The sequence below is a fragment of the Sander lucioperca genome, chromosome 5, assembly GCF_008315115.2.
Source record: "Sander lucioperca isolate FBNREF2018 chromosome 5, SLUC_FBN_1.2, whole genome shotgun sequence".
Classification (NCBI taxonomy): Eukaryota; Metazoa; Chordata; class Actinopteri; order Perciformes; family Percidae; genus Sander; species Sander lucioperca.
The window spans coordinates 38,803,737-38,825,537 of NC_050177.1; the positions used below are offsets into that span (position 1 = coordinate 38,803,737).

A 21,801-nucleotide genomic window follows, 5' to 3' on the forward strand; every position below is an offset into this window, starting at 1 on the left:
TCATCGAGGCTCTGGAGCCCCTTTGGGCAGAGCAGCATTGGGTTGATCATAGCAGCACTTAACTGGAGTGCTTCGCCTCTCTCTTTGTTTATTTTCTCTACTATCTCGTATTCATCTAATAGGCAAAATATTTAGCTGACAGCCCCATTTGGTGGGAGAGTTATGAGAGTGTTGCCAACCAGCTCATTCCTCTATCCCTGCGGAGGGAGAGAGGGCGAGCTATCCAAACTGCCTGAGTCTTAATCTGTCCCTCTGTCTCAGCGCCACAGGAAACCACCATTTGGTAAATCATCTGGAACCACATTTAGACTGATTCACTAATTACACTCTGGGACGTCTTTCGTCAGCCCCCAAAAATGCCATTTCTCGCACAAAGGATTCAGAGGCGAGGACTGAGAACTGGACGCAAAGAAGTAGATAGATAGGAAACAAAACACATCAAGCACATCACCACATAATTGTAGGGTGCTTATAAACAGGATACCTGCACTGGATTTGTTAAAAGATGCTTTTGAGCGTGCAGTGACTTTAGAGGAAGCGGAGAAAGGGAATTATTGCAGATTACCTTTTAGCACATACAGTATCTACATCATCTTTTCTCTTTTATCAGCAGCTGATAGTATTGTGCTTTGGACAGAGCTCCCGCTGGGATAGAGAGTTTGAGGCCGAAAGGTATTCGTGCTTGCAGGGCTGAGAAGAGGGACTCACTCCAAAAGAGAGAGCTAGAGCTCCATGATTAAGAAAACAGATTCACTAATTACACTTTCAAACGTGGTAATTTGCTGGGGATAAAGTATCTATCAGAAGTAGTCAGGAGCACAGCACTTTGAAAGGAAACACGGGCCGACCCTTTGACCCCACCCCCTCTACCCTCTTCCTGTAGGCAGACATGTTGGTTCCAGATGTGGTGGACTAACTGCTGCACTCCCCCTCCTGCTTCTATCCCCATCCCTCTGACGCTCTACCGCCCCGGTCCTGCTCTCACAGGCCTTCTGCACAATCATACACCAGTCTGTGAGATCTCTATCCGCACTCACAATCTGCCCTGTGATCACACCAACGTGAGGCACGTGAAAACAAACTCAGAGACCTGAGCAGACCTCTCAACTGCTATCCGACCTGATCACAGCTCCAAGAATTTATTTGCATAATGCTCAGACGTAGTTGCATGCACACAGATATCTGTTCGTACGTGTGGCCGAAAGGCAAGTGATATAAGGAAAACCTGCCATTATCTTAAATGTCATCACAGATGATTGCTCTTTACTCCAGACCTCTGAGCATGATGTTATTATTAACAATGGCTGGCTGTGTGGTATGAAAATGCAAGTTTAAAATGGGCTGATAGCAGTTGACCCATTATTTATCCCTACTCAAGCCTGGAGAGTCCTTTCAAAGTCCAACAATCCTGATGTATAGACAATTAATGGTGGTAATGAGGGCCAGGGGCCTTTTTCAGGAGGCCTCATTTGTCCCTGCTGCAGAGATGCGGTGGGTGAGAAGCCTGGATAATATTGCCTATAAACATCTTGTTAAGCTCTAAACAGACAAGTCCTCAGAACACATAAAACTGTGCTTACCCTTCCTCAGAGGGGTCCGGTGATGTCTGGTTCTGGCCTGTGTTGCTGATGAAATTTCTTATTTCATTAAAATAAGAGTCTTCTTTGTCATCCAATATGGCACTGCCACCGTCCAATTCAGACTGTGGGGACGACATTGCAGTGCCTGCAGAAGAAAAAATATTCCAGTTCTGATTCTGATATTTTAATATAATGAGTATTGCAAATATGCATTTCTAAATTATGGCTGTGTGTCCATTAAAACACACGTTTTCATAGTTTATTAAATGATGACGAGAACTCGTCATTCTGTATCTGCTAGTTCCAATGCTTCAATGGAATTACATTGAGTGAAATATTCATATCCAATATCCAATTTCTTCCTAGTGATGTAATCGTGGACCCATCACATCATAGGGGGAAAACTGTATTGTACATCAGGTTCTACACATTTCAGTGGAATTCTCCGTGACAGATTTGGTATCTTTGGAAACTTCTTGACTACAATTTAAAATTAAATCGTGAGTTTTGACAATGCTTGGCCACACAAAATGCATTTTTAACGTTGGACCTACCAAAGTGTCTGAGGTTTAAGCAACAAATGTTTTGTTATTTTAACTACTGTATGATGAAACTGCTTTTCTGCTTATCAGTTTCCAGTCTATTATCTTTGTGATGTGGGTCGGGGGAAACGCTTGACAGATGATTGATTTTGCATTTGATAGAGTGAACATCGTGTCTGATTAAGTGAAAACCTCCTACAGTATGAGGACTGTTGCTTTCAGCTGTTGGCAAGGTGTCACTGCTTGTTCTGCAGATTTAGAAGTCAGAGTGATGCAACCTATCAAACCCATAAGCTGTGCTGCTGATTAAAGCAGCTCATTCAGAAAAAAATATTTTGTGCTGTTGCAGAGGTAGATGACAGATGTATGTATTCTAATTTGTCAGCTTCTAAAATTGTTTCCAATCATGAGTAAATTTTTTAAATAATATTCAGCAGAAGGATTTATAAATACAATGCATTGCTATGTAACAAATCAGCAAAGTAGATCTAATTTTCTCTGATGAAATATGGAAAGAGGAAAAAAATGCTTGAAACAGCTGAGAAAACTAAAAATAATTTTATTATCTAATAATCTTTCCACAATCTACAAAACCAGAAATGAATGCTCAAGAATTCTCACCGGACAGGTTGCCATTCTCGTGCTTCTTGAGGTGGCGGTCCAGGTTGGTCTGCTGACCAAAGCAACGATCACATAAGTGGCACTTGAAGGGCTTTTCCTTGTTGTGGATGTTGCGAATGTGACGTTGCAGGTTGGAGGAGATGCTGAATGAGCGGTCGCAGTATTTACACCTGCAGGAAAAGTGGAGGCCTTTCACTTAAAACTATTATGAAATGACAAAAACAGCTAAATACACAAGCTGCTAGTCATAAGTACAACTTTACTGCATAATGAATCAGGAGCCCATAGTTTGTTCTGTGGGAAACATAATGGGATACATAATGTGGGACACACACACGCACGCACACACACACACACACACACACACACACACACACACACACACACACACACACACACAGTCCCAGCAGTCCCACAGTCCCAAACATGATGGAGGAGCTTGTTTAAGGTGAAACAGCTCTGCCTCTTATCTCGAGCCAGCGCAATAAAATTGCATTCTTCCCTCACAAAATAAGCACGCAACAGATTTGGTTCTAGCCCTGCAAAATTAGAGCCTCTTGCCAAGTTTCTTCATGCAAAATTATACAAGAAGATTACATCTTTTCTTCGGGTGGAATTAACTCGCTCGATTGGCTGTCCCTCAGGAACCCCCCGGTTATCTCCACAAAAAAATTACAATAAACAGTGGTGATCTTTAATGGCATGCCAGCGTGTGGAGTGCAGGCTATCAGGCTGGGGCAGTAGAGGCCTGCGTCTGTCTTCCTCTCTCCCCTGTGGTCAGCAGGCCTCCTGCAAGCTTTGGGCCAACATTCCACTACCTTAGTAACTACAAAGCAGAGCAGTGCTAGCCAGCGCTTACTCATTATCCAAATGTAGTAAATGTGCAAGATTAATTTTTACATGTGTACTGAACTGCTGCTGCATTGTTACTTCTACCTCAGCAGCACCTGGAAAGAGAGGGAGGAGAGGGCAGGGAGATTTTTATTACCAACATTTCCCATGAAACTAAATGCTGAAGAACTTTGCATGCATCCTTTGTCTTATTTGCCAACTAAACTATGATTCCAGAAAAAAAGAGCTTAATCTTGTGATAAACTTTTTGGTTGGCAAAAAGCCTCACCTGGTGTAGCTAGAGGGCTTGCAGATCACTTCGAGTCTGGTCTCATACGCACAAGAGAAATGACTACAGCTGCCGGGCCTGGACATCTGCCCGCTATCCTCATCACCCCAATTCTTCGCCAAACTTTCTCCTCTCAGCTCTGCTCTTTTACCAGCCCTAAGCCCCCCCCCCCCCCACACCTCCCCCCACCCTTTCCTGTCACCCTGGCAACAAACACCATTTTTCATCAGGCAAATTATTTAGCAGCAGGATAATTATTCCAGGCTTTTAAGGCATAAGAAAACACACGTAAACTCTCTTCTAACTGTAGACAAGAATTCCCTGGGAAAAGATCCATGAGCTGTTAACAAATGAGCTGCATCTCTCTGTCTGCTTGAGAATACCTTGTGAAAGCGTGGTTGTTGCTCTTACTCATATTTGTGAGGAGAGAAAAGTAGTTATTTACTGGGGAGGTGCTATTGTGCTATTGTTCTGATTCTTGACAAGACGATGATTTTCCTATATAGCGTTGTATGGTGTGTATTCTTGGAAGATAGATGGAGGGATGGTGACAAAGGGCGAGAGAGGAGGATGATGTTTAGCTGAAATGTTGCTGTTGGACCGTTTCTTCCCTTATAACAGCTCAAAAAAACTAAACACCCACACACACTTCTTCAACATATATACACACACAGACAGCTCCAAGAGACAGTACATGTATGTATATAGTCTTACCTATACGGTTGCTCTCCTGTATGAGTCCTGAGGTGGCGGGTCAGGTTAGCAGAGCGTGGGAATATTTTCCCACAATATCTATAAAGGAATAAAAAAGTATGGTTTATCTACATCACTTTAGTAATCTATAAAACAGTGTAATTCTAATATTAAAAATCACCGTAACAGGAACTCTTACTGTGACTACTGTAGTAAAGGAGAAAAAAGTCTCCAATAACAATATCAAAACGATTTGCTATAGAGGAATGTTAATTTATGACCAACATGAAAGCTCAAAATTGAAATAATACATGTCACACCAGTTGCCGTAGTTACCTGCATGTGTAGCGCTCCTTGCCCTTGCGCAGCAGAGTCTCTGGAAGGGCAGAGGGTGGGGCTCTGAAGTCAAACATGGAGGGGACGGAGCGCAGCAGGTCACCAGACTCTGGCTTCAGGGAGCCAAACGTCTCCAGCTTCTCTGCCATGTTCTCGATGGCCGACATCTAAGGACACAGAGGAGAGGAAGGACAGAGGGAGAGGTTAGCGTGGTGCTTAAAAACACACTGAATACTCATTGTAGCATTGCAAGTGCAACATGCAAAGCAAATAAACTAATGTATGAGTTTTATCAGTTTTGAAAGCTGCATTACTTATCATGATCGTGTCACAAAAAATATCTTGGACCAAACTGATTTGCATCAGAAACAAATAAAATATTATGTGTGAGATTTCACTTGTTTTTCTGATAAAAAAGAAGAAGATATTTTCTCAGCCTGGATAGTGTAGATAGCCATGTAGTTATACTGCAGGATGTGGTTGAATACATTGTTTTTGTGATTGCAGGATGCAATAAAATGGAAAAAGTAAAAAGCATTGAATAATTTAGACCAATATACTGTACTGGTAAAGGCAAACTGAAAGAATTACAGCAACCATACATGTCTACATTTGCTGTAAATGTCTTAATATCAAGTTCAAATGCCAAATAGATTAGATAGATTCTTCTCTACTGTTAAATGCTTCTTAGTGAATATATAATTTTCTAGACAAATTTGTTCATATCTTTGATTTGTTTGAGTGACGAGCCTTGTTTACCGGCATCAGATCAGATGAAACTAAGTGAAACAGATATTGGGAGCATTCTTATTACGACGTTCATCAATGATTCATGAATCACAAGGTTAAATCCCTGGTACAGTATCTGTGCATGGCAAGTACATTTGATACTGATTCATAACTTTGTAGTTAGTGTCATACACACATACACACACACACACACACACACACACACACACACACACACACACACACACACACACACACACACACACAGAGGATTAAAGACTGCAGCCAATCTACTAATGAAGCTGAACATTTACTTTCATCAGGTTTTCTCCGAGGAGATATGTGGACTTGTCAGTTGGTCTGTGTGTGTGTATATGAACAAGAAACTATGTGCTGCATGGTGGCCGTAATTGATTAATTGCCATCAATGTGTGTGAAAGAGAAAATATATGTATGTGTGTGAGAGAGAAGAATGTATTTGTAATGCATTTGTATTTGTGAGAGTGTGTAAAATATGTGTGCTTAAAGGCATGTGCGTAGTATGCGAGTGTGATTGTAGGTGCTTAGTGTGTATCTGTGTGTTGTCAGATACATGTCCGTGTGTGTGTGTGTTTGTGTGTGTGTGTGTGGCAGAGGAGTGATTCATGTCCACTGCTGGGCTGTAAACTATTCTGTGCACAATGCGGGCAGACAGCACATTCGTCAATATGAAAGATGTTGACATTACTGATCAAGGGCCAGACACGGGTAATAATGATATCGCTGGGCTGAGAGGGGCGGGATGGGGTAGGAGCGGGGGCTGGAGGGGGAGTGAAGGGAGAACTAGAGGGAGGGGCGGGGTGAGGGGGTCCCAATAGGCCGCAGGGCCTGTCAGCCCATCTCACACACACACACACACACACACACACACACACACACACACACACACACACACACACACACACAGGAGTCCCCCCCCTTTTTTTAAAGGGGCCACACAAATTTGCATTATTTTGCGTGTATTGAATTTTCAGCCTGTTTCTTATTCTTATTTCCATACAGCAACAAATCAATGGTGATTCGGGTCCTCCACCAGAGCCCTGCTCCGACTCTGACATTTCATCTCCTGCTTTCACCCCCTGTCACTCTCAGGCTTCACGCCAAAATGGAGCAGACCAAGGGAAAAGAAACAGAGGAAGAGAATAGGAGAAGAAACATGATGAAGGACTAGACGATAGGGGAGAAGAGTGGGAAGGAAGAGGAAAGAAAGAAAGAAAGAAAGAAAGAAAGAAAGAAAGAAAGAAAGAAAGAAATAAATAAAGAAAGAAACAGGGCCCGGAGAGAGAAGGGCTGATGGATGATGGTGGAGCCTGGTGTTGGGAGCGGCTGATTAGGAGTGACGGCCGAGTGTAAAGTTCCTGCCGCAGCCGTCGACGTTCCCACTGAGGGAGGATGTGGAGTGTCAGGTCCGTTTGATTATGAATATGCCAATGCTGCATGCCATGAATCAAAGGCAAGAGAGAGAACAGAGCCAGAGAGAGAGAGAGAGAGAGAGAGAGAGAGAGAAAGAGAGAAAGGAGGGCGATGGATTGAAAGATAGGCAAGGGGTTGTGGAGAAGAGGGAGGTGAAATGCTTTCATATTTCTTATGAATGTGCACTGTGTAATTCATCGGGCTCTTTTCAGGCACCAGAGTGAATTCTCAGTTTGTCTGCTTTGCTCAACAAGAACCCATAACTCTCGGGAACATTAGGTCCCCTAATACTGTTGGCAGTATCGAGCCTGTCCGATTTTAGAGCTGAAACTACTCTGTCCCGGCTCCATCTCCTGGGGAATTCTGATCACCACCTCCACCCACTCATGCTGCTGCACTTCATTAAGAGTTTAATCTTACACCTTTGGTCAACCTTTGCCTCTGGATCCTAGAAATTATAGCATTATTATTATTATTATTATTATTATTATTATTATTATTATTATTATATATCAGTATTTGACTGGCTGTATGTGGCAGCATTAGATACTATGCACTTGTCATTGGAACAGTGCTATGGCACATGCAAGAGTTAATGTTCTAAAAACAATTATCCTGCATATGTTAATATATGAACAATTAAGCTTTGTACATGATATAAATGAATATTTTCATATTAATATTTTTCAGTTCAGAACTAATTTTTGAAATCATTGTTGCATGGCCCATGTTGGTGGAAAAAGAACATTTTATGCTTTGGCAGATTCTCTAAATGGGTCAAATGCTTTGTTTGTAGTCAAGCAGTAAATGATTTACACATCCAATCCCATGGATTAGATGTATTTATTTATGATTAAAATTAGTAACATCGGTGTGCCACAAATTACACTTTAAAAACCCCCGTCCATTGAGCCGTTTTTATGGATGGTGAGCCAGGTTTATTAGGCCACTGTTTGACAATGCTGTGTGTGTGAAATGTTCGACTTAAAGAACAAGAGGATAAAATGACTCCACATTTTGCTCTAAAGTGATTTTTCAAAGGTTTTATAAACCCCCCTACTTCGTATAAGAGACCCCCCCCCCAACCCCCCCACACACACATGCACCTCACAAAACCCCCTTGTCCGTCCCCCCCGGGCAGTATGTGTGTGTCTGTGAACTTGCTTGTTGCTGTAGCGTCGCACTGGGACCAGCAGTTGATTGGCTATCTTCAGATGTCAGTGATGCTGTGAGGGCCTTAATTAGTGAGATGCATTCTCAATTGTTGATCTTTATCGGGAACCAGATGTTTGGAGGGAGGCACTAACCCCCCAGTCCCACCGCCAGTGTCCCAAAGAGACTGTTACCCTTGCGCTGATGTAAAGCAGCCCCCCTAAACACCACCCTCTATCCCAACTCCCCCCCCCCCATGCCCATTTGGAAGAGCCCTGCTCATACACATATTCAGAGCTGCTGAATGGACACGGAGTATCTCGGCTGGAAATCCCCACTTAAATCCCTTTATGTGAATCAGAAAGGGGATATGTCTAGATGTAAACACATCAAAAAGCAAGGCTCAAATACTTAAGGGGAATTACTACAAAATAATATAATATTATGTACAATATAAACATTCAAATGACATTTCTTTATATAAGAAAGTAGTTCTATGGCCAGAAACAGACAGACAAGTCCAGTCATTGCATGATGGTGATGGGCTAAAGCCATGCGAATGCAGGGTGATGTCAGTTGTAAACTGATATGCAGCCCATGCATTAATTCGGAGATGGGGTCTGTTTGGTAGAGATACAGACACATGGCAGTATTGTAGGTTAAAGAGGAACTTACCCAAGTTCTCTGATCTGGCAAACGAAACTGAGGGGCGGAACAGAAGGAAAAAAGAAAGCAGTCAGAACCAGGAAGTGGCGCATGAATCAACAGTTTTTGATTGGACACACATGGGTACAGAGGGAATGATGGATCCCGATGTGATTAACTTTAAATGAGCAATGAGCTGCCTATCTGCAAAGTTATGGTGCTGGAATTATAGGAGGCTCTAATAGTTCCCAACACTTCCTGGTGTTCAATAAGCTCATTATAGCAGGCCACAAATACAATGCCAGTATGTAATCTAAGCCAGTATTGCTTAGCAGTAAAATATCCTGCCAGGAAATAAAAAACCGAATCACTAAAGGTTGAAAAAAAAAAAGTTCCAGTCCCCTCAACTTTGCAACCTCTTTTTTTTGATATATGGCTCAAGAGTGAGTCAGGTGACTGAAAACAACCCCCCTGAACAGTATACAGAAGGGCCCCTTGGCTTGTCTGGGTTAGACCTACACGGGTCTGGTGTTTCTGGGAATGATTTGTGTGTCCAGACATCATAAAGTCATAAAGATGGCCTAAGCACTCTGTTAGTGTTTCTACTGATAGGACACCTCATTAAGGCGTGTGGGACGGCCATGTGGCTGCTGCAGGCTGAGCCCATGCAGCAGTCTGGACAGGGGACATAAATCAGACAAATGAAACAGCCTGTAAAAACCAGACCTGAAACGGCCAGAAAAGAGGAAAAAAAAATCATATGCCTGAGAAAGTGGTGTTTTCACTTTCCGACGGGCCGTTCTCACCCGCGGGGGAAGATTAAACAAATGAACGTCAATGCAACACGTTATAGACACACGTACGCATACACACGTACGCATACACCCGCGTGCACGCACACACACACACACACACACACACACACACACACACACACACACACACATACATGTATGGATTCTGACACTGGAAATAATGGCACAGAGAACCCAGGGGCAGAAATCATTGCTTTAAGAGCATATCATTTTTTATATTGTAATCAAAGACATGTTATGGGAAGACGTGTCAGAGTGTGCCCTTTCTCTCTGCCACATCTGTTTCAGATAGCCAACAACGGGCTTAACAGGCAGTCGTATGGATAAGGCTGGAGCCACATACTAATCCTGATTAATCCGGTTTGGTCAGCCTGGGACAATCATTCTGAATTAGAGTTCCTTATACAAAGAGTCATAAAAATATCTTAACTGTTTTAACGCCATGCTGCTGTCACATTTGTAGATATGGGAACCTACGTAACATTGAACTGGTTACATGACAAGAGACATCATATCACAACTATAGTGAAATCGAATAAACTAAATAAACAGAATAACAGTCAATAGGTAAACATGTATAGTTGGACTGGTGAGAATATGTGATTTAGTCCAAATAAGGAGTGTGCCATTTTATTATATTCCTTCTAAATACCCCAGGTTGTCCCAGTTCCCGCTGAAGCCACAGTCAGAACCTACCTGTGGGTGGAAGAGGAAGCCTGGAGCTGGCCGCATGTACTTGTCTTTCAGAGTCTCAAACGGGTCGCTCATTCTCCTCTTCTCAACCCTGCTAATAATAGATTTCTCTTAACGCATGTACAGCAGCAAATATTGGTAATACAATTAGCAATTACATGACAGTAAATTACACCAGAGGAGTTTTAGCAGTATGAAAACTTCTTCACACTCTTGCATAATACAATGTGTAACAGCAGTTAAGTTTGTTGTTGTGTTTACACATGATGTAAAACTGCTGTAGTGAATTGAATTGTGGTTATGTAAGCTACTGGGAATAACAATACCTGTAGATGGGGTCCATGAAGAAAGGGGTGGGCCTGGCATGTTGTAAAGAGGAGTCAGCTTTTGGGATCTCCACCACTGCCTTCTCCTCTTCATACCCTAGGTTATTCTTTGTCTCCTCCTCTTTTGGATTGCCTCCACGGCCCCTAGTCCCCAGGCTCAGGTCTAGTGGCTGATCCTGACCAATGGAGTGGGAGGCCCCTGGTTTGGAGGCGGCAAATGTGGCAGACTTCTCCTCCTTCTGCTTAGTAGTGAGGTCAAATGGTGACTCGGATGAAGTTTTGCCCTGGGCCTTCTTGCAGTCATCTGCCTGAGACTGTGACTCGCCCTTCGGGCCTGGAGGTCTGAGGTTCCTGTCTGGAAAAGGGTAAACTGGAGGAGAGAAAGCTGGGAAGAAAGGCAGGGGGAACATGGAGGGGTAGGGCATGGCTCCGACCTTCTTGTCCTGCAGGCCAGCCAGCCCTGTGGAGCCAAAGTACTTCTCAGCAATGGAGGCAATGGCCTTAATAGAGTCATTCACAGCCCCTGTAACGGCTGTGTGCTCGTCCAGCGAGGATGGGATGAGGGAAGGGCCTGGAAAGTCTTTAGCAGCACTGCTGCCTGTCAGGCTGGGGCTCTGGGGGCCTCCTTCACTGGCCTTCCTCTTGGGGCCTTTGCCATTTTCTCGAGTAGCCCCCCTCTCCCTCTCACTGTCCATGTCACTCTCCATCTCGGAGCCTGATGTGCTCTCCAGATCACTTCCACTGGGCGTGCTGACATCGTCCAGGTCACTGCTCTCGGAATGGTCACTCTGCTTGTTCCGCTGCTTTGTGGAGGACGAGGAGCTCTGGGTGTGGAGCTCGGAACATGGCATCTGGTTTCCAGGTGCACCACTGTCTTTACGGAGTGCCTTGAGGAGCTCTCGGGACTCCTGAAGTCCAGGGCTTGGAGGCAGCAGTGGACTCTTACTCAGCTCTGCACCAGGCCCAGCAAGAGGTGCATGGGCTGGTTGTCTGACAGGAGAGGTGGCAGGAATGAGTGGTGGCCGGTGGTAGAGTCCAGAGGGGAAGAGGCCAGGGAAGCTGAAGGGAAATGCTGGAGTAGCAGGAAAGGTAAGCCCGCCGTGGTGGCGACTGGCCCCAAAGTAATCAGCCAGCCCAGCACCGGTGTGGCCCATCGCCAGAGCCGATTTGTCCAAGCCAGGGGCGCCAGGGAGTGGCATACCCTGGGCAAACAATCCCCCTGCTGTGAAATGGTTTTTCCCTTCACAGAAGCGACGGTGCTTGTTGAGGGATGATGTGGTGCTGAACATCTGCCCACAGTCCTTGCACTTGATCTGTGTGCGGCAGTCAGCGTGCATGCGTTTGTGACGACACAGGTTAGAGAACTGGGTGTAGGACTTGTGGCATACCTCACCTGCAGAGACACAGAGACAGACAGAACGTATCAGTACACGCCGACACCCGCGCGCACACACACACACACACACACACACACACACACACACACACACACACACACACACACACATAGAAAATAACATCACATGATATGACATCTCTAGTTAACAAGCTTCAGGCTGGCTGAGGCAAAGGCAGAGGAAGCACAGTATGAATAATATGCTTGTGTTCCCATCAATACTCTGACAACAGTTTTCCAGCAAAATAAGGAGGAGAGGTGTGTCCAGATCCTGGTATTGTAAGGGAATCTGTTTGGTTGACGGTGTGAGTCACTTGCTGCCACTCATCACCTGCACATCAAACTAAATTCCCAGGCATCTCCAGCCCCATTGTCCTCCCAGGGACGCTCCCAGGGAGTCCATAAACAATCACACACAGACACACACACGGACATGCAGGCACATTCACAAAATATTCACATAACACAGACATACAGATACACACACATTCTTAGCCGCATGCAGTACAATGGCTCTATTTTAAGTTTGTGAAGGAAGCAGAGTTGAATGAATCCTATCCTGCAGTCCAGTTCCCAGGGACAGGTCTCACGTCCTCTACTGCCCCTCTTCCCCCTCCGGTCCTCTCTGTCACCCCCTCACCTTGTCCCCATTGCTGGGTCCCTGTCGTCCTGCGCTAAGTGACCTTCCCACAGTCAACCCCTGTTTGCCTGTCGCTCTGTATGACCCTGGATGACATACAGTGGCAACACCCGGTCCTGAGACAAAACTTCAATGTCTGACATTATCTATCGCCATTATGAGTCTGTCAACATTATCTACTACCAATGGATGATTAGTTCGAATTGACAATGTACTAGTAGCCAAGTACTTATTGTTTTCCCATGCTCTTTTCTCTTGCTATTCTAATAAAAGTCAAGAATGCAGTTTCTGAAAGTTGGCCCCCACCTAAACTAAAGGATATTTTGCAGATCAGCTACGCTACAGATGATGTTTCAATAGAACTTTGATCATCCGACAATATCAGAAAGCTGTTAGAAGCAGCTCTAGATGATTGATTTTGCTCACATTGTTATGAGATCTTCAAAACGAGGATAAGGAAGTAGTTAGGCCCACACTGTGATTACACATCTGCATACTTTGGATGCCTTCCAGCCACAAGGTGCACAAGAGGCAATTTAAGGAGATGGAGAGGAAGAGCGGCAAGAAGTATTGTGGAAAGATTTAAATAAACAGCCCAGAGGAACGCCAAATGGGAATGCTCGAGCCAAGAGTGAATGTAATCCTATGAAAAAAAGTCTAATTTTAATGAATAGACCCAGAAAACTAACTTGAAATGAATTGTATTTGTGGCTTGGCTTGGCTTTGGCGGACACAATCAGGGTAGAAAGGTAGTTGAAAACATTTAGAAAACATCTGGGGGAAACAAAATGAAGAGTGCCTGATTCCTTTGATTTTGTCATTTCCTCTCTGTGAGCTGTGCATGTGTCTTGCAACACAGATGAAAAGATTAGGAAACTGAATCTGAATACTTTTCAGTTGATTAAAAAGAATCAGTTTTAACTGAGGCTGTAGACATTCACAGTGAGGTAGGTAGTATGTCTACTTAAAAAAAACTTACAAACATTTTTTAAATAAAATAAAAGGTTGTATCATCCACAGAATCGATTAATTACTTCTAATAGTCAACAAGTATTTTTTAAATCTGTCTACTCAGTGTGTGTATATGGAGTAGCTGCTTCTATTGCTCTCTCTTTGTGTGTGTTTTTACAAGTATAGCCACATGGCCTGAGCAAACTACAAGAAAAAAGCCCTGCACCATAAATCATGTAGTGACATTTACAGACTAACAACACACACGCATGACCCACTGAGTGTGCGATCTGATTCACTACACGCGTGTATTCGTCAGCTCTTAATAAACTGAAATAAAATATTATAAACACATTCCTGAGAAGAGAGCAGTGGCAAAGTGGTGGCTAGCTCAGTGTCGAAATGAATAACCTGCAGGCCTGAGTGCTTCACTTTCATACAGTAGAGAAGCTCTGATACATACACATCCTTGACGCATCGCGTGCGCTAACATACAAACAGAATCACGTGTGCATACAGTACAACACTGTCCAAATCACGTACATGACCTTCAACAGAACTCACACAAACAAACACTTCGGACACACACATGGTCTCTCCCAGGCAGAAGTCATGTTTGAAGCTGCTCTGTCTTTTTTACACAGCCATTAGTTGTTTTTAAACCTGCATATTTTCTGCTGATTACAGCAAATGGACTCCTATTCAGAGGGAGCACAGGGAAGAGGGCTGTACATGTGGTTGCTATTTGTGAGGAATGGTGCATGTGGCGGAGGAAGAGAGGAGAAGCGAGTGGAGTCAGAGGTCTTAAGTGGAGATGCAGTCACTCTGGCCTATGTATTGATGTGTGTGATTGTGTTAATGTGTGTTTGTTTGAGCAGGAGAAAGAGTGTGTATTTGGTGTGTGTACAGGTTCATGTGACCTTGTGTGTGTGTGTGTGTGTGTGTGTGTCGGTGTGAAGGATCAGGGAAAGAGAGACGGGGCAAAGGGTGAAGGTCATAATGCTTTAGGGGAAGGAGATCAGATCTGCGGTGGGAGGTGGTGGAAATGTGAAAGGTCACAGTGTGTTTGGGTCTTGCAGGAGTTAGCATTTACTGAGGAGTGGGGGAAAAAAGTGTGTGTATGTGAGAGAGAAAGCAACGTTAGCTGTGGCGTCAACAGCAGGTGAGGCTGGGTCACTGTGAGAGGCAATAGTAAGGTTAGAGTCAAATTACATGCTAGTCTAAATGCTGCTATCATTATATCAGCACTGTGTGAGAGTGCTGATGCAGATAAAACTGCATCACTCTTGTCTTAAAAAAATTATCGTACTGCCACTCAAAAACACAGCTACTATATAATCCCATGGGTGATACCTGCATAACATGTAACTGTACATGACTCTTGAGAAGAAGCTGAGGAAGAATAAAAATGTAGTTTTGCAATAACATCACAGTAGTTCTATCAAAGGCAAGTCACAAGCATATTGTAATTATTATTATAACGTACTGAGGAGACTTACATAGGTAGGGTCTTAGTGACTTACACATGAAGGGCTTGACACTGCTGTGGATGTGCTTATGCTGCTTGAGGCCTGAAGACGTTGCGAACGTCTTGCCGCAGTCAGAGCAGGCGTGGGCCCGCGCCCCAACATGCTGTGAGCGGATGTGCCTCTGCAGGTTACTGGGGTCTGTGAACACCTGCTGGGGGAAGGAACCATACAAACACACAGGGGAGTTACTATCAGCTTCTATGAACAAGAGAGTAATACAAATCTCCAATAAAGAAAAAGCAGACACTTGGACAAACTCTGCTCATTAATTCAAAATCCCCTCCAAGAGTCATCACTCTACCTTTGAGCAGTTTTCACATTCATAGTGCTTGCCACTGTCATGCGACATCTGATGTCGGATCAGGTTTGATTTCCAGTTGAAGGCCTTGGGACACTGGTCACACTTATATTCCCTATCCTCAGAGTGGGACAGAGTATGGGCCTCCAGACTGCAGGAAACACAGAACATAGAACAACAACGAGGATTTAGACATTTGTTTTGTGTCATATGGGTGTCTGACAATTCCAGCTCTACATCTGTATTGATCGAGATGAAAATTAGACAAAGCTCTCCATAATATACTATGTGTTCTGAGTGCCTCAACTATTCATTTACCTCTGGACATCGGGGAAGACCTGGTCACACTCCTTACACTCGTGTAGACCATGGGACATGCGGAGGGGTCGCATGTCTTGAGGTTCCTGGGCCTGCAGGTCACTGTCCCCTCCTAGATACAAAAGATAAAGTAAAGCAGGAAGGCAGTTTAAATTGATGAAAAAAAATAATCCAATGTTATGGTACGGGGTTTATCCACAATTTGTATATCAAACATTTTTCAAAATTCAAACAGCCAAGGACTGCAGGTTAACTTAATGTAAACTTTGTGCAGTGTTTCATTACATAAAAATACAAAAATACGGGCCTGGATGTCTCCAATGTTTAGAATATTGATGATCAAATTTTAGGTTTCCTGAAAATAGTTAACCATTAAATTTTGGTACAATGGGAAAAGGAGAGTAAAAGTAATCTCGTATTTTATCTGCTTTTATATATTTAACTGTTTTTAACTGCTCTTTAATGTTTAATTTCTTATACTGCACTGTAACTTTTATTCTCGTATTTTATCTTTTTTTTTAATCGTTTTTATGTTAAGCACTTTGAATTGCCCTGTTGCTGAAATGTGCTATACAAATAAAGCTGCCTTGCCTTGCCTTGCTTTACATAGATCATATGGGGAAAATATTATGATTTGCATTGCTGCAGGCCCTGGTCAATTACTGAGTCTGTGATCCAGTCTCATATAACTTACACTGAATCTCTTGTTACTAATCTGAAGTCTTGGACGAATAATGTGGGATATTCTTATCTTATCTTATACTGCATTAACTGTTGTCATTTAGCTCAGCAATGTTCTAAATAAAACACAACTGATGCCAGTTTGTAGACTCTTCTTTCCTCAATGTCATTGTTGTATGATCTCATTTTCAGTGGCTCTGGTGGGAAACAGAGCCCTTACATCATTTATGTCATATTCTCCCCATTTGGCTACACATCCTTCTTGTCACTCTTCAGTACCAACTGTTTACAATGGCATGGAAATAGCCCACCTATTTAAAAACAAAAGTCAAACCTGGGTTAAGGAAGGAGGAGGGGGGCATCCCACACGGCTGCTTCTGGTGGTCAAGCAGCTGGTTGCGGGACTCAAAGTGCTGGTCACAGTCCTCACAGCGGTACTGCCTCTCCTCTGCATTATGAGAAAGAGAAACATTAGCATATCATGCATTTAAGTGAGGTGTATGTGTTGTTCAGCTCTTTGCAATAGACAGAAATGTGTGTGTGTGTGTGTGTTTGTGTGTGTGTGTGTGTGTGTGTGTGTGTGTGTGTGTGTGTGTGTGTGTGTGTGTGTGTGTGTGTGTGTGTGTGTGTGTGCATACCATGAATATCAGGAGCCATGGTGTCACATGAATACTCCTCAGCCTTCATGAAAAGTAGCAGCTCTTCACCCGGGAAAATCTCACTGGTGACTTTGTAGAAGATCTGCAACACACACAAGGGGATTTAATTTAAATTGTGTGTCTTTTATATCACAGCTTAATTACAAAGGTCAGACAAAACTGTATGGATCAACATAGTTTGCTGTGCTCAATTTGCCTTTTTTGGTGTCCTGTAAAGACGTTGCAGCTGTTTTTGTTTTGTTTTTCATTTCTTCATTTTTTCATTGCCCATAATGGCATCGCAATGTAGGCGAAGCTACCAAATGAAAGCAGCAGAGGTCACTTGGAGTTGCTCTTGGTACTGTATATGCATATACACACACATGCAAATTTGCTACACACTGCTTGTCATATTTGTACCACCACACACTTGGAGGAGACATATGCATGGACATACACACACTCATTAGCTTTAATTTACCATCATATAAGACATCCATCTTCATGAAAATAATATGGAAGCACAAATCATACTGTAGAATAAATATACTGTCTCAAGGTGTATACACACACAAAACTGGATTCTCTAGTAATACTTGTAGTAGGCAATACGTGCAAAATAAATGTGTAGAGAGCAAGCTTAGAAATGTATAGTGATAAACTGTAAAAACAAGCAAGCGGTTAAAAAAAAGCATTCTACTAATTGAGTATTGTAGTGAATGATGAAACTTCCAAACAGTGAGATCAATTAAGAACTAACACCACACAATTCCACCTTAATCCACTTATTTTCTAAAGCTTCAGCATTTCTAATAGTCATGGTGCTGATTTAACTGCATTCATTTCAGCTACATTACAGATTGATTGTGAAACAGTGTGTATTCGGAGGTGGTCAGTCAGAGAAAGAATCAGCTGAGAGATCCTGGGACTTTGTTGCTTCCCATGGACACACAATAGCCTTTGCCTGTAAAACAATTAGGCATGGTGTTATTTTTGGCATGCTTTGGAGGTTTAACATATTAGCTTCCTCTGCCGCGTCGACGTGACAATGATGATAGGGGGATTTATTAGAAATGCATTAGGGAGGGAGGGGGGCTTCTGGGAAGGCACGGGTCACAGGTACACCGCTTATGGACAGAATTCCTGGCGAGCACTACTAGGAGACTAGAGCCACATTGGCTCCGCAGGGAGTTATGATAACTATCTTGGTCACAATAAATATCATGATGTATTCCGTCGACTATGCTATAATTGTTTGTGTCATTGTTCTAACTTCTGGCAAATTATATAATACTAAATATGACGGTACCTTTTTTTTTTTATTATTTTGGGCTCCACTGTGACTCACTGAAGCACAGGAAGTTCCTAGACTGAGAGTCACTGAAATAAAGGGTCTGACAAAGGCAGAGCACTTGCATGTCAATAACTGAGGAGTGATTGGTGCACAGTAACTGATGCAGCTTTGTGGTAGCATGAAAGTATGATTTAAATTCAGGCATTAAAACAAAATCTAAGCAGCCAAGAAAGTCAGTGGGAGGGTGGCAGGCACTACAAGTCTGACTCCCATTACAGGGCTAAATCAGAGTCATTACAGTTATCCAGACCAGGAGAGACACATTACATATCAACCACTAAATATAACCCAGAAAATATTTTTGTTTTCATGAATTTAACTGCTCCATAGAGAACACGTTTGCCAACTTTTCTTTGCAGTTTTGGTGTCTGGTGCTGCACCCTCATTGTTTCTGAGGAAGAATAAAGGGAACTGAACGGTGAGAGTCATGACAGGAGCTTTAATCCTTGACATACCCTACTCCAACATCTGACTACACCATAAACACACACATGCTTGAACATGGATGGAACTTCATACATGCATGCATACACAAACAGACACACTCCTTCCGGTGTCGGTCACCTCTGTAAGGCCACGCAAATATTGTGATTTAGAAACAATCAAGCAGCAGTTCAAACAGACATGTGAGTCTGTAGGGATTACACTCTGAGAGACTGATACCGAGACCAAGAAGGGAAACTCTTTGGAAAGCTACCAGGGTGTGGACCGAGGTCTCGGAACATAAAAAATAATGGACACTGCCAAAACTACTTTGTCCATAAATACAAGAGTACAAGTTCATGGTAAAATGCAACTAGAAGTTTATAATTTTAGTATGTTTTACAAATAAGAGGAGATAATTAAGTAACACATAGTGAGGAAGACAAAAGAGCCAGGTGAGTCTTTCAAGCCAGAAGCAAACTTTGCAAAAATTGCTGAAGTGTCAGTGACCTCGGACCTCCCTCTTTTAGGGATCAATACAAATTTGTTGCTCTGTTTCTCTGTGCTCGCTGCACAAGATGATGTGTTTTGGGGTAGCGTACAGTAAGTGCACACACGAGCAGGCACAGGAGGGCGATTACGAGTATGAGGGGAATTCCCCCAACAGCTCCACCTCTTCCCCGAGGGACGCCACAGATAAACAGTGAAAACACACACACACACACACACACACACACACACACACACACACACACACACACAAAAGGCAGGGACTCACTCCAAAACAGAGGACGCAGTGTTTGAATTCTAGGGGGGGTCATCCTTAACATGTCATGGACACACTAAAAAAAACACACCAACACACACTGACTACCAGCAGTTTGACAGTGGCTTAAAATACCACGTCATTCTGTAGATAAGATAGCCAGGGGGTCAGGGGGTCAGGGGTCAGTTCACACTGACAAAGCAATCAGCTTCAGCATCAACGCCATAGCTTACTTGTACTGAAAACAAAAACAACACAGAAGAAATTAATTTGGAAAATATTTAAACTATTTCTTCTTTGGTAATACACATCTGTACATTTTCACATTAATGCAATGGTTTTCTTCTGCTCTGCACAGGCTGCAGTAGTAGCCATAGAAACTAGTCCCCTAATTGACAGACCTTTATTGTCTAAAATATGTATTATTTTATATATATATGTATGTATTATGTACATTTCTCCCTATGTACGTTCATTTATTCAACTCACTACTTATCTTACTCTTTCTTTCTCTCTCACTCTCTCCGTCAGTTACAACCACGAGAGGATCAAAGGCCATAATGGGACTACTTGGTTATTTTGACACCATTAGTCATTAGCAGAGTAAACACAGTCACATTTTCCCCGGTCACACCCTGTTGGCCGACTCCTCGCTCACACAGAGCTCAATCGACAGGTATGCCATTCACTGACGCTGCTGTCCTGCCACAATGAATTCTCAGTCTGGGTGCTGCTCTTAGTGCGAACAATTTAAATCTCAAGCCACTTTAACATCTAAAAGCTATGGAAAAAAGATTATACCTGCGGTTATCAGGGTCATGCAATGTACAGTACTTTTGGCAGTCACCATTTCTTGGCTTATACACAAAACCATTTGGCGACATAGATAGCAATAAAGAGTACAAGCACACAATGTGCAGCTGGTTCCAGCAAACTGGATGAACATAAGGAAGCCAACCTGCCTGTATTCATGTTAGATCGAGTCAGCTGTGGGAAAGTGACCTTATGAGGAAGCAGCAACTTTCTGGTATCTAATGAACGACATATCGTCAATGTCAGGTGGAAACTCTACATCTCCAACATGACTTTTGGGGCGTTTTAGTCCTGTAACATCACAATAAGTAGCATCTTGTGTAAATGGTCAGTGTCATACTTATTTTTTTTACAAGTATGATCTATTTTTACAATACAATCTTTGTTTCTCATGTCTGAATAAGCTCCAAACTGTAATCTCAGTGAGTTACAATCACTTCATGATTTTACAGCCAGTGTGTTTACATTGTGAATGACTGTCAGTGTTTTGCTAATATGCCCCTCAGCCACTTCATCCCACTCAATACTGAGTGAGAATCAATAGAGTGAATGAGATTAACGCTCATGTCCCTCTGCACTGTCTTATGAAAGGCTCTTCAGGGCCTCGTTGGATGATGTTAATTACACTTTTAATCCATTTTCCTTTCAATTGAATCAGTAGAGTGAGGAGCGCAGTGGAGGGGTTTTCAGCACTAATTGCCCTAATTATCTTAACGACAATACATGCTGATCGTGGAAGGATCTATGCAAGTAGTGCTCAGGCTGCGTCGTTCAGTTCAGTGCATCAGCAAACAAATGAGGATATCAGGGGAGCTTGGGCAGGTTGCAGGCCAAAGTTAAAAGACTTAATGATTACAAATTAGCTTAGCTGAGATTGTTTGCCATTCATTATTTTATCTTATATACTTTTAAAAAAGTTTGTAAAATTCTTCTCACTTCATATCATTTTCAGATCTTCTCAGAGAGCCGTTTTTATTTGTAAAGGACTGAATTCAAACCTACGCACGCTGAATTAATTACAGATTTCATTGTGACTCTCAAACTGCGACACCTGCCATCTCCTTCCTGTCCGTTATTTCCTGTTGCTTTCAACTCTGCAGTGTCAAACAGAGCAATAAAACAGAAAGGTCATACAAATAAAGGCTGTCCTTGTTCAATTTAGTTAAAATACTGAATGTGCAGCTAATTCTAGTATTAAAGAAAAACAAAAATATATAATCTGCAACTTTAATCCCATTAAATTCAAAATGCCAGACATCTACAGTGACGCAATGTTTTAGAGCCATTAAA

At 42.8% G+C, this 21,801-nt stretch overlaps 1 protein-coding gene across 13 annotated transcripts in view; it reads right to left on the reverse strand.

Annotated features, from left to right (window-relative positions):
* Window positions 1–21,801, reverse strand: part of mecom (MDS1 and EVI1 complex locus) — a 135,666-nt gene that overhangs the window by 2,949 nt on the left and 110,916 nt on the right. For 2 of the 13 annotated variants that reach the window (XM_031293192.2, XM_031293206.2), the window contains 12 exons: window positions 17,156–17,258; window positions 16,852–16,965; window positions 15,837–15,948; window positions 15,522–15,669; window positions 15,191–15,371; window positions 10,705–12,097; window positions 10,382–10,472; window positions 8,901–8,927; window positions 4,893–5,059; window positions 4,578–4,655; window positions 2,744–2,913; window positions 1,581–1,725 (listed from right to left, as the gene is read on the reverse strand). In XM_031293192.2, the coding sequence (XP_031149052.1) occupies window positions 1,581–1,725; window positions 2,744–2,913; window positions 4,578–4,655; window positions 4,893–5,059; window positions 8,901–8,927; window positions 10,382–10,472; window positions 10,705–12,097; window positions 15,191–15,371; window positions 15,522–15,669; window positions 15,837–15,948; window positions 16,852–16,965; window positions 17,156–17,258 (2,729 nt within the window). The remainder of the gene's footprint in view (window positions 1–1,580; window positions 1,726–2,743; window positions 2,914–4,577; window positions 4,656–4,892; window positions 5,060–8,900; window positions 8,928–10,381; window positions 10,473–10,704; window positions 12,098–15,190; window positions 15,372–15,521; window positions 15,670–15,836; window positions 15,949–16,851; window positions 16,966–17,155; window positions 17,259–21,801) is intronic. The other 11 variants (XM_031293200.2, XM_031293198.2, XM_031293195.2 and 8 more) reach the window with 11 other exon arrangements.